A 12,936-nucleotide genomic window follows, 5' to 3' on the forward strand; every position below is an offset into this window, starting at 1 on the left:
TCTCTCCAGATTTTTTTTAGTAACGCTCTGTCAACATTGATCAGGCGGTCGTTGCGTTGCAGAGGTTTTGGATCATACCAGTTGCTTAACTACGCTTCAAAAAGTGACCGGATTTTGTACGCATTTTTCGGGCATCTATAAATTGTCGTGCCATCTGGAAGCGCTCAATACAAGCTTTTTGCTATTGCTGCCTTTGCCTTTTGGAAATCAAATTTTTCTCTCCTTTTTTCCATCTTAACTAACTACAGTGAAACCTCGTTATAACGAACAGTTAAAAAATCGGAAAATAGTTCACTCTATCCATAATTCGTAATATAAAATTTCGGAGAAAATACACGCAAGAGCAGCGAAATTTAATCAGAAGGCACAGCAACTTGGAGGGGGCCTACTTGGGTCACGTCCATTTATTTACGCGCAAAGAACTGCGTTATTGCGGCCTGCCTTTTTGTGTTGATCGCGTTCCGTATCACGCCCTGTTCCACAGTTTGCAAATACTCAGCAAGGGCAAACCCACTGCTCTCAATAGCACTGCAGTGGTGGCGCAGTAAATCCAATGCAGCAAGCACTTCTTGTGAAGTCTGAATGTTCTCATCGTCTGCAGGGTCAGCCTGAGCTTCGTCTGCGGGATGTTCAGAAACTTCCAAAACGGTTTCGGCGTCCGTCAGTACAGCTGTGGTTGCCACAATGTTGTCGTCGCCTACAAAGTCCTCTAGTCATTGTTGCGGGCATGTCACCAACAAAACGCGAAAAATTGTTTCAGGCTCATCGAGCTCGCAGAGCTCTGCTTCTGCTTTGTCGGGATCGTCCCCATCGTCACTTGATGCACGGGCCTCTGCTGGAACAAAACCTGCGTGCCGAAAGCAGTTGGCAATCATTTCGCCTTTCACGCTGTCTGATGCCGCTTCAGTGCTCCCAGCAAGTCGATCTTCAAGTCCTGCTTCATAAGAAGCTTCACGAAAAGAGTGTCAATAAGTCTCCTTTTGTACACTGCCTTGAAGGCCCCATTTTATCTTGAGCTTGGTCTTTCACGTCAGTGCTGCTCTTTTTTTTTCACGTTCACCGCCATCACAGCACTACGCACACCCGTGCCCCACACTCGACACGACGACCGAAGCAGCCTCCGCCACGCCGCGACGCCGCTGCTAACACTAAAAACGCGAAAGACGCAAAAACCAAAAAAGCAAAAGCAACATTCGATCGCGCTGCTGCCGCCGCTGCTGAAGCGGCACTGGCAGCGATTGTGAGATTCGAACGATTTCTTATGGCCTCCGAGATCACCTCCGCGCGCACAAGCAGGGCGCGCGGAGGTGATCTTGGAGGCCATAGATTTCTTTGGCTGTCAACTCCAATGCCGTCGTGGCATCTGTGGCGCTGTCAGCGCCTGCGAGGTAGTCCTGAACGTTTGCTGCGCCGCACAACACACATGTAGTGCAACGAAGCCTGCCTTCTGCTATTAAAGTGAGGTAGTGCTTGGCGTAGCAAAGTTCGTAATATCCGTTTTATGCCGAACCGCGTTGGCTATGGGAAGTTAAAAATACATGTGTTTGACAAAATAATTTCGGAAGAGTTCGATATAGTCAATAATTCGTAATATACGTGTTCGGTATATCGAGGTTTGACTGTATAAGGCTGTTATCCTAATTATTTTTTGCCGCTGCAAGTCAACTAATTTTATTTTGCATAATGGTTGTGCATTTATCAACAATCAGAAAGTTTGGAATTTAGACGCAGTTCCCTTTAATGGCCGCGGGTGCTGCCACTATTCGTAAACACCCGAATTTTGGCCAATCAAAACCGCCATTTTTTGATACACGGGACCTATGTGAAGTTTAGCATCTGGTAGTATTTAAGAGCTCTGGTTGCATGTTGGGAAACGAGGCAACACGCAACCATAGTACGACTTTTTGTTTTTTGGTTGAAGTAGTCACGCGCCGCCTGCCACTTTGAAATGCAAACTTGTAGGTCATGGGGATTGTGTGACTGACACTGGGTGATTGCATGGTGTTCAATTGTCAGCCTTGTGACCACGGTCACAGGTGGCTTGACACCCTTCATGACCCTTGTTTGGACCTCCGCTGTGCAAGTTAGGTTATAGTGAACATCACTTTATTCTTCTTCGGTTTCAAAGGTGAAGAGGAGTACTTGGCTTTACAGCAGAAGGGGTTGGCTACTGCAACCCGCGAAAAAGAAGCGGGAGGTGATTGCAGATAAGTCAAACTGCATTTGCTTCCCGTGGAATTCAAATTAGATTTTTATTTGATTTGTATTGGAATATTCACCCAAGTTCCAGCCCTTGTTTGCCAGAGGGAAACGAATTTCAAATTGGAAGCTGGGGCTCTCCTTCCCTCATTTCTAGCTAGCTGGATAATGAGGACTTGTGCTTTCTTTTAGGTATAATGCAGCTTTTTTTGTTTTCATCCCATCTAGCTTTTCTTTTGTAGAGTTCCTACATAGTCTTTTGCGGTAAAACATTGTTAATTCGAAGTCATTGGGACTGCAAACACAACAATAAAGATTGGCTCAGGCTAAAAATTTCGCTGTGAGAATACACTGCACATACCCACGCTTCGTTCTTCTGTCACGCTTTGTTTTGTAGTTGCCTGCGGAGTGCAGTGCACCAAAGAGAATCTTTAGCTTGTATTTTTACCTCTGGTACTCAGTGTGCTCCAAGCGATCTTGTAGACTTCGAATTATTGTCCTGTGTGTCTGATTTCCTGGTTGTCTTCAGACTGAACGAGTGCCTCTGAGGCAATCATGTGGTAGCTTGTTGGTGTGCCGTCAGTGGAGTAATATGCAGAGTGATTTTGTGAGCGTAATCCACTTGCTTCGACCTTTTTGTTTAGGTTTTGTCATATTTTGCTCTGAGTCACAAATTTGTAGTGGTATTATGAAAATATGCATGTACCTCAATATAATCAGACTCAGTATCACGAAGATCGCAATATAACAAACGCTTTTCATTTCATTAAAAAAAAAAATGTTTTTACAAGCAAGAAAGGAAATTTCGACAAACTCTGCCACCTCGAAACCAAAAAAGAATGCAAGGTTTCTGTGACCAGAGTGATATTTTGACTTTGAGCGATGCTGTCTCGAGTGTCTATTTTATCCGCTGTCACGCACAGACACATTAAGACAGTTATTTTTTTTTTCTTGTAATCAAGCCCATCTTGCTCTGCTGTGGTGACCAGTGGTTACAGTGCTCGACTGCTGATCCCAAGGATGCATATTCGATCCTGGCTGCGGTGGCCGCTTGTCGTTACAGCCGAAACACAAAGCACCCATATGCTGTGTAACGTCAGTGCACATTAGGAACCCCATGAGGCAGACTTTTCGGAGTCCTTCACTGTGGTGTCCCTCATTGCTGATGTCAGCTAGGGATGTTAAAACTAAACCATCACGCTCATTTCATGCAACACAATCACTCCTGTGAAGTGTGGATGACCAGTGTGCATGTCCACGGCGAACATGTCGGGCAACGTTGCCCACTTCTCACGAAGCAGACCAAATCAGCTGCACTGTTTTGCGGCGGCTGCTGCTTGCATGTATTGTTCCCATCAGCCCACGAGAGCATGTGAGGGGTCGCAGGGTTGCTTTTGCAGCTCCGCTCGGTCTCGTATTTGCCAACTGCGGTCGTTCTATGGAAGTTGCTGCATCATTGTGCGAAGCTGATGGTAATTTTCGATGCCTTTGTTTATACCTCCAGCCATCAATTAAGGTTTCGAGATGTCCTCAGCGCCAGAGAGTAGCTGCTTGGCTTTACAGGAATGCTGGACTGACGCATTATTTTTGGACATGCAATATGTGGTTAACGAAGCTTTATTGTAGTACTCTTTCTGCTCGTTCAGCTTGGTGCATCTTCTAAAATTGCCTGTGCTAGCCTCGTGAATGCACATACTCAAGATGAAGCAAAACAGGGAGTTTCCAGCGATACTCGATATCTTTTGTGCTACTGGAAGACAGAAACCTTGATACAGTGGTGTTCTCAAAATAACAGAGTGTTTTCTGGAAAGTATGACTTTGTTGTAATGAGGTTCAGCTGTTTGTGTCACATCCAGAAACATTTTGAAACATAGCTTTTAGGTGTCTTTAAGGATTGTACAGTTGAACCTGGATGTAACAAACCTCTGTGTAACAAATTCCTGAATTTAACGAAGTTCTTAAATTCTTTAATGCTACGCACATTGAAGCCAATGTATTATCGACCTCGATGTATAAAGGCATTGCAGCGGTCAACCTTGATGTAACAAACTCATGAAGCTGATCAGTCATTATTTTTTGAGGTTTACAGAAAATTTCGTGAAGAAATGCACTAATTTAGTGAATATTAAAACACTATAAAGCCAGCAGCTACGTGAACGCCTGAGATCGAAGTGATCAAGCAAAATTGGCAATGATGATGATAGTATTACTTTCTAGAGCTGTTCCGTGGATAACATCGCAGCCTCTTCAGGCATTAGTAGCTGCAGCTAATTTCTTTCTACGTAGCAACATGCAACATTTTTGTGCACATTGTGCATTCACCATCTTGTGTGTTGTCCTATGTCTCGTGTGTCTGCGTATCTGTGGTGTTGGTTCACCCAATGGGTTTCGGCAGTGCTAGGCCTGTCAGTCTGCCTGTATTTGTGTGGCTCTGCTTGAATCTGCAGGGTCAGTTTGTCACGATAAGTTTGACTGCCAGAAAACGCAAAGTTTTGTTTCAAGACAAACTTACCATCTTAAATCCGGTCTCCTTGGGCGAGAAGGACGTCTCTGCTCGTTTCAACATCCCAGCAAGCACCCTGTCAGCAATTCTGAGTGCTGAACAGCACTCAAGGTCAAAGAGCAGACTGAAACTGTCACTATACGATGATGTGGACAAGGCTGTGTTCGTGTGGTTTTTAAACACGTGAGCCAGGAATGTGCCCATAAGTGGAGCAAACTTGCAACAAAAGGCGAAGGATTTTTCATGCATCTTGGGCCATGATGATTTGAACGCGACTGACGGGTGGCTACAAGGATTTAAGAGCCGGCGTGGTGTCATCGGAAAGGTCATCTGTGACGAATGTGCCTCTGTAGACAGCGATGCTGCTGCTTCGTGGTGGCTGACACGCTGCCTGGAATCCCGCTTCAAAGCAGCTGAAATCTCTATTGTCATCGAGATGGCTCTCTTCTATCACATGCTTCCGGACCGCACGCTAGCACTAAAAGGAGATGACTGCCGCCGCGGAAAGCAGAGCGAATTCTGCGCAACAGTTCTGCTGTGCGCTAACTTCGATGGCACTGACAAGCGAGTCGCGCTAGTTGTGGGAAAAAAAGCCCGTCCCAGGTGTTTTAAGAAGATGAAGCGTGTGTCTGTGAAATATACAGTGAACTCTAAGGCATGGATGACTCTGGCAATATGTTTTGAGTGGTTGAAGGAATTCAATCAGGACATCAAGCAAAAAGGCTGTTAAGTTTGCCTACTGCTGGACAGTTGCACAGCGCACCATGTTGAAGGCCTGCATTTGCGGCCAGTTGCACATCTCTAATACAGCCGTTCGACAAGGAAATAAATGCTGTTACTGGCGTCGACTAATACAGAAGATTCTTGTCAACATCTGTCTGGAACGGGAGCTGGAGATTGATATTTATCAATCAGTAGAAATGCTTTCTGCCTCCTGGCAAGAGATCAGGGCACAAGTTATTAAGAATTAGTACTTTATAAAGGCCGGAATGACTAAAAATGCACAGGCTGGTGCCGACGACAAGGACGTATAAGTACTATCTAGGCGTTATTTTGTCCAGAGATGGTACATGGCTGGTGTATGGGAATAGTTTAGCAAGAAATGCAGGTAGATCCCTCAGTTTTTTCCAGCGCAATTTAAGGCATGCGCATGGAAAGGCTAGAGAGGCAGCGTACCAAACATACGTTAGGCTCATCTTAGAGTATGCCTGCCCTGTGTGGGATCCTGCTTACAGCATTCATGTACAGATGCTTGAGCACATACAATCTGCCGCTGTGCGATTTGTCCTTGGCCTCTACGACGCTTCCTTAGCACAAGTAAAATGAAAAAAGAATTGGGCTGGGTTTCATTGAGTGAACGCCGCAGTGCTCTATGTTTAATGCTCTTTTATACAATCTATCATTTTTAGTCGGGAGTTTCATCCGCAACATATTTGCGCCCCCCGCATTACGTATCTTCACAAATTGATCATAGCCACAAAGTGCAACTGCACAGCTTAAGGGTCTTAGGACAATATTTTTAATTTACTGGTAGATTTTGATGAAAGTTGCACCATTTATGCAGCTTTTTGTGCTGATTTCAAATATGCACATTGATTTTATGTAAGCCATTTAGTTCTGAAGATATTGAGCACTTTATGTTTTTTGTTTGGAGGTGAGCTGTCACTAAAACTACAGGAGTTATAATAAAAACTGACGTAAAAAATCAATTTAGAACACACAGAGAATGCAAAAATCAAGATTGAATGTCCTGGTTCCATTTTAACCAAAGTTACAGCTTGTCAAAGTTCAGAGACCAAAAAGCCACCTTGACACTCCAGAAAACATGAAATTTTAAAAAATTTCCTCGTTAAATACCACAAATTCATTTATATTTTTGCACTGTACATGAGTTTACCTTTCTGGTGCAAAAGGAATTATAGCAATATCATAAGTAGAACCAGAGATATGGCACCTCCAAACATGTACCGACCTCAATATTTAGATTTTGAGAAATGAGGAAAAACGTGTTGATAAATTTTTGAAGCACCAAAGCTGACAGTAACTCATTAAAGTTGGTTCTGACTAGCTCCTGATGCCAATGCATCATTTCCCATGGATATAATACGCCCTCAAAGAATGAAATTTCCGGCGAACGGAACGCATAGTCCGGAGGCCGCCACCAAGACGAGTGCGTTTACATCGTGACCTCCGCAAAAGTTGGTGCCAAGTTCTGGCGCGCGATCGCCATTCTCACGTTCATGCAGTGCACGCAGTCAGCCTGCAACTTGTGATAAGCGACCGTTGCTCGTCTTGCACAGCGTAGCATTCAGAAGAAAGTTTATTTCGACAAGATTTGGGATTCCGCGCAATCTTCTCTATGTTCCGCGTGTCGCGGGATGCTGCTTCGCGACTGCCTCTGCGGCTGGTCGCGGCACTGCCTCACAGGGCGATCTATCCCGGCGTTGAAAGCTGCACTAGCTCATCTGTACCCTCACGGTTCCGTACGCGGCAGATCGTGCCGCTCCTCGCTAACGCACTGAGCACAACCGGCTATGCAACGCCGTTATCAGGCCATCGCGGACTTGATGCGGAGCGTCGGCGCTTCGTCATTGATTGCAGATAACCAGATGCGGCGATACAGCATCCCTGGCGCGTTTATCTCCTCTCGCTACTTTATTTTAGGCTAATGACGAAGCGTGAATCTCAATATTGGGCATTTCGCGTTGTGATTACGATGAGGGAACGGCGCTATGCCGACTAGGCCTAAAGAAGAGAACTTTTCAAAGTGGCTCCGGACCGCGAGCAGTCGACGCCGCCAGCCAAACAAAGCTCGCCTTTTGCTCACATGCGGTGGGAGTCCAATAGCAGGGCGTGTTTCACGCAATTTTGTTCCTTTGTGTTCCGCTTCGGTGGGCTCGCTCATGGTCACTAACCGGGGTATAGGAATGGCCTGAATTGCGATCTTTTGAACGACACCAAGATTATGCCCGCGGATCGCGTATTTCTTGAACTGCGGTAGATCGAAATTCGGCGTGATTTGACCTCTTCTCACACGTGCAGATTCTTGTGTTTTGAATGCTGTAACACGCAAATTAGGCAATATTTTTCAACGAAACTTCGGTGATAGCTGCGGAAAGATCTCAGAATCGCCAAAACGAGAAGATTGAAAATCCGATTTTCTGACCGATTTTAGGCTGCGAAGACCCGGGTCCCCTTTTAAGGACAAATATTATCCAGTATTCTTTTTTTGTACAAACCATCAAGGAATGGTTTGCATTGCCAAGCGAAGATGTGTGACGAAGCACGCCGGATTTGCACTTGTATCTCCTGCAATAACGCCTTATTGGAGCTGTGGGTTTTTACTGAATAAAGAATAAAAGAGCCTTCAGCTTCATTCGATGTGGCCGAAGCATGTGATGAGCTACGCAGTAAAGCTGGTGTCCCTGACGATGTCGACTTGAGTGACTTTTTGTTTGCCAACGCCGCCGTAGCTGCGGAAGAAATGAATGGTGCACTTGCCGAAAGCATGCAGGATCCCGATGTCTGTGATGATGGTTCATCTGGGCCAGGTCCATGTGACGTGCCCACCGCGAAGGAGGTGAAGAACGCAATCGATGTGTTGCACCGTTTCATAAGCTCATGCGACGATGAAGGAGCCTTACATGATTTAGCTTCATAGAAGCGTCGTGTTGTGCCTTTATTCGTGCGGAAGCAAGCAAAAATTATGCAGTTTTTCACAGTAAAATAAATGCCTGAAGGGTGAGTCTACCTTCACTGATATTTGAAGCCTTTTGGTTTCGTTTCTGCACTAATTGTGTGAGCTTTCATGCAAAAGCTGCATGTGAACTTTTTTTGTGAATATAACTTTGTTATATTTTTTCCTGGTTCCTACAGTTTCCAAATTCATGCGCTCAAAATCGCGGGCAGTAAAGCATTTCCTGTGGAATTACACTATTTTTCTCCTAGTTAATATATTTCCGGGTAATATCACAACTTCCCGGTTGTGTGATACGCGAGGTGATCAGCGGCACTAGTCTGCCACAATTACTTTCCTGCAGTGCCTAGGTGCAAAGAGGCGAAGCATCAAAACACAGTATGAGGTGCCCGTTTCCGTGGAAACATGATTACGTGAGGAGAAGCTTGGGAACTTCTTTGTGATGCCTTAGGGTCATAGGAGGGAAACATTTGTTTACTTTATGTGTGTATACGAGCAGGCCGGGTGTCGAGGACGACACATCAGCAAAAAACGCTGCGTCTGTGAGCCATCGCAGTGGCTTCCCCACGTGTCATTGCTGGAAGGGGGCAAAGCATCTGGAAATGCCCAAGGAAGCGATCCCGGCTCGTCATTGGCTTCTACGAACTAAATTTGTTACTAAATCTCTTCCCCTCTGAGGACATTGCAAATATGGACTGAATTCTGCGAGAGCTAAAAAAGGAGCTTTGTATACTGGATATCTATAAACGCTAATCTACTCTTTTTATGCAGTGAAAGTCTCAATTTTAATTGCCTTTGTGCCTCATTCAGTACTTAAATTTGTCATATACGTTTTCCCAAATGAAAGGTTTTTCTTAAATATTTTAAAAACATATAAACAAGGTTTATTGAAATCCAGGAATTAAAACAAACACTAAAACTAAAATGCTGTTCAGTGCACATACGTGTGATCTAAATGGCTTGCGCAAAAATATACATGGCCATGTAATTATGGGCTTCATAGTGTGTGCATGCTGCTGAGATTCTGAGGGAGCAACTGCCAGCGCAGAATTCTAATTTCTCACAGTGTAGGCTACTAACGTGCAAATTAACTGCAGTTTTTTATGCATGGTGTCTCATGCATCCTGCTGGGAATGGACACCATTACGAGGAAAATACTATCCGTCCATTGTCCAAAGCTACCTTATATGCTGCTGATAGGCCGGATGAATTGGTCTGCTCTATACTTTCACGCATGGCTCATGCTATATATATCAGAATTACACACACAGCAATGTTCTTGCGAATACGCCATTCCCTAAGCTTTTGTGGTGCCAAGTGGCACATGCTGAACTTGCGAGTTTCAGGCATCTGTCATAGGAATTCTTTGCAAACATGACTTCAGATGCATGTGGAAGAATGTTGAGAGGAAAATGAGACTACTCGGGAGGAAAGCCTGCCTACCCTGTGTGGGGGAAATGGAATTGAAATCTCTTATTTATTTGGTGCTGCAAAATGGTGGTTTGAGTACAGAGCTGGTTTTTCAGTGCATTAATTGACAGAAGTGTCTTTGTTGTGTAACTCTGACCTTGTGTCCTGCAGCCTGCCTCGGCCAGGGGAGCGGGTGTGCACGTGGTCCACCGCTGGGACCAGATACCCAAGAAGCAGCCACTGGTGGTCCAGAGGTGGGTCCATATGCAAGCCTAATACTGTTCTTGCAAAGAGCAGAGCACCCCTGTGTGTTACGCAGTGTCGTTGCGCATTAAAGAACCCAAGGTGGCTGAAAATTACCACGTTCTTCATAGCCTAGTCGCTTTGTGAGATCAAACCCTTTAAGCCGAAACATTGTGGTGCAGGTACGTCCGGACCCCTTACCTCATAAATGGGACCAAGTTTGACCTGCGTCTCTACGCATTAGCCACCAGCTTCGACCCCCTCAAGGTCTACCTGTTCCCCGACGGTCTGGTCCGCTTTGCCTCCAACAAGTAAGTTTTGAAGGGGCTTCTGCAGTCGTTTCTCGTAAGTGCTCCCTGGGCATCACCCAATTGCTGGCTGGGCCGTTCCGTGCATGTGGAACAAGCATGGTGGAGGATCAGCTTGAGAATTTAAAGGCTGTGCTCTCTAGGAAACGCAGTGTTATGGGTGTTGGCAATGCGAGCGAGGTTTTATGAATGCGCCTGTGGTGGGTGGTATTCGGCAGGTGGTGTGGCTGGGCACTGACTGCTTGTCGGGTTGTGCGACGCCACGAGACCACGTGGCATGGCTCCTTTGGCAAGAGCGGCCAACTCTGGTAGCTCTCTTTTGAGCTGGAAGTCAGACCTGTTACAGTTAGACCGGCATCAATGCTAGGCATGTTTGTACTGCTTGGTTATAGCAGGGCTTTGATGCTGAGTACGGGACTGTTTCACATATGGTAGCTTACGACTGAATGTTTATGAGCAGTTATGAGACAATAGAAGTTCAAAAATCGCTGGTTTAGCGAACAGCAGAGTGCATCTACACAAACGAGGATTTACAAAGGGAGCCACCGATCAGGGCCATTATTGCTTTTGCGTTATAGCCGCAGAGGTGGAGTTTAAGTGTCCCCCTCAGATTTCTTTAATGATTCTGTAACATTCGAAAGGAGAGACGTATTGGCCATTTACATGTGTCCTATTTAAAACACGCGTGGTATCCACTGACTGGTTTGTTAGTGCAATTAGGCAACAGTGGCGGAACTGCTGCGCCAATAGAGGCTTTATAAAAGTTAGCGCCATCTAGTGAAAGAAACGCAAACTGTGCGCGCGGCGGCCATGCTTTGATCCGTCCGCTCGCGCCTCCCACAGAGTGCTGCCAACATGCGCCTTCGTGGAAGCCGTGCATGCACCGCAAGCTGCGTTGGAATGCTCACAAGCGATTGTTTCACTTTTTAACATCTCACTAGTCGCTGCTATCACCAAGCTCTATTCGGAATGCCAGCATGTTGCTGCGTGCCCTTTCTACAGCAAGCGTGCCGGCGTAGACGCGCATGGAATCAAGGTATACGCGTGTATGCGACTGCTTGTTTCAAAATCCTAATCAGCTTTGCAGGTGTCGCTTCCATCATGTCGAGCATTACTGCACGTCCCTCTGGCTGGGAACTAGCTCACAGAACGTAATATCACCTAAACCATCAAAGTTGTTGTGCGTGCTATGGTGCCTTGTGAATTTGAAGGATAAGCTTATACTGCGATGGAGGACATGGGAAAAGGAGCAATCTATAACGAACGTATAGTGCAGATAGGTTCGTTTGAAATCTTTTGTACGTAGATTGCATTCACCATTCTGCACTTGACTTATGACAAGGGCATGATTACCGAAGCTACTTTTCACCGTTGTACGAAATGAGTGCTTGGTGCAGAGAGCAAAACGATTGTCTAGGGCGCCCGAGGTGCGTGTTTCACACTGCAAAAGCGCCTGCAAAACCCGCGGCGTCTTGTAAAGCAGGAAAAGTTGACATTACACTTGTGCCGTTATGTGCTCACTTCCAGCCCGTTTCGAAAAATGTTATCGCTTGATGATGCGTGCGAAATCCGGTGCGTGTCCAGAGCGCGCAGCTCAGGTTTGTATTCTGTGCCTATAAATACCTGCCAGTGCGGCCGCGAAAACAACGAGGCTTGCGCTTCTCTTTTGTGTGTTTTATCGAGTTGTTCGATGGTTTGCTAATTGACAGCCACCTGAAATTCAGTTGCTTTTATAAATATGCCGATTTCTTTTTTTCTTCTGTCAGATACAGTCGAACCTCGATATATCGAACACGGATATATCGAATTATTGATTATATCGAACACTTTCTATATCACGCGGAAAATCGCATGCATTTTTTATTTTTTATTTCGAACGGCGTCTGTTGCCAAATGGATAAATCAAACTCCGCCAGCCCAAACCATGCGCACTCTGTTGACAGGAGGCGAGCTTTCCCTCAACGCCCTCGAAGATAGCGGCGGCGCGATGGGCGTTCCCGACTGCTGCGCACGATCGCTGCATCGTACATCGGTCGCGCCGAGGGCGCCATTTGAACGTATCGGCGTATGCACGCGGCGGCTTGGCCGGGCTAGGGTGGCTAGCCTGATTTAGTTTGTCAACGACTAACCGTGTCTCGGCGCCGCCACTTGTGCTGCGCCAGTCGTTGTTATCGTGTGTGGCCTAGGCAGCTTAGGTGGCCTAGGCCTGTCACGGCGTGGTCGGTGTTGGGATGGCTGCAAACGCGAAGAAGCGGACGACCCTGACATTTACTGCGAAATTGGAAGTGATCCGCCGCGTTGAAAGTGGTGAAAAAAAGTCAAGCATCGCCGAAGCTTTCAGCATACCGAGGAGCACTTTGAGCACTCTGCTGAAAAACAAGAGTGACATAAAGGCCAAGGCGGAACAAAACCAGCAATCAGGCGCGCAGCGGGTGCGCAAAGCTGCCTTTGAAGACGTTGAGAAGGCGCTGCACAAATGGTTCATCGACGCAAGGGCCCGGAATATTCCTGTATCGGGACCGATGATACAACAGAAGGCTAAGAACTTTGCGTTCATTCTCGGTGCCGAGAACTTC

At 46.2% G+C, this 12,936-nt stretch overlaps 1 protein-coding gene across 4 annotated transcripts in view; it reads left to right on the top strand.

Moving 5' to 3' along the window:
- Positions 1-12,936, top strand: part of LOC146200646 (tubulin monoglutamylase TTLL4-like) — a 133,786-nt gene that overhangs the window by 63,309 nt on the left and 57,541 nt on the right. For all 4 annotated transcript variants that reach the window (XM_084595584.1, XM_084595586.1, XM_084595583.1 and 1 more), the window contains exons 8-9: positions 9,981-10,063; positions 10,235-10,363. In XM_084595584.1, coding sequence (XP_084451710.1) covers positions 9,981-10,063; positions 10,235-10,363 — 212 coding nt within the window. The remainder of the gene's footprint in view (positions 1-9,980; positions 10,064-10,234; positions 10,364-12,936) is intronic.

Source organism: Amblyomma maculatum, chromosome 2 (assembly GCF_055883805.1).
Source record: "Amblyomma maculatum isolate TAMU_Amacu chromosome 2, ASM5588380v1, whole genome shotgun sequence".
NCBI lineage: Eukaryota > Metazoa > Arthropoda > Arachnida > Ixodida > Ixodidae > Amblyomma > Amblyomma maculatum.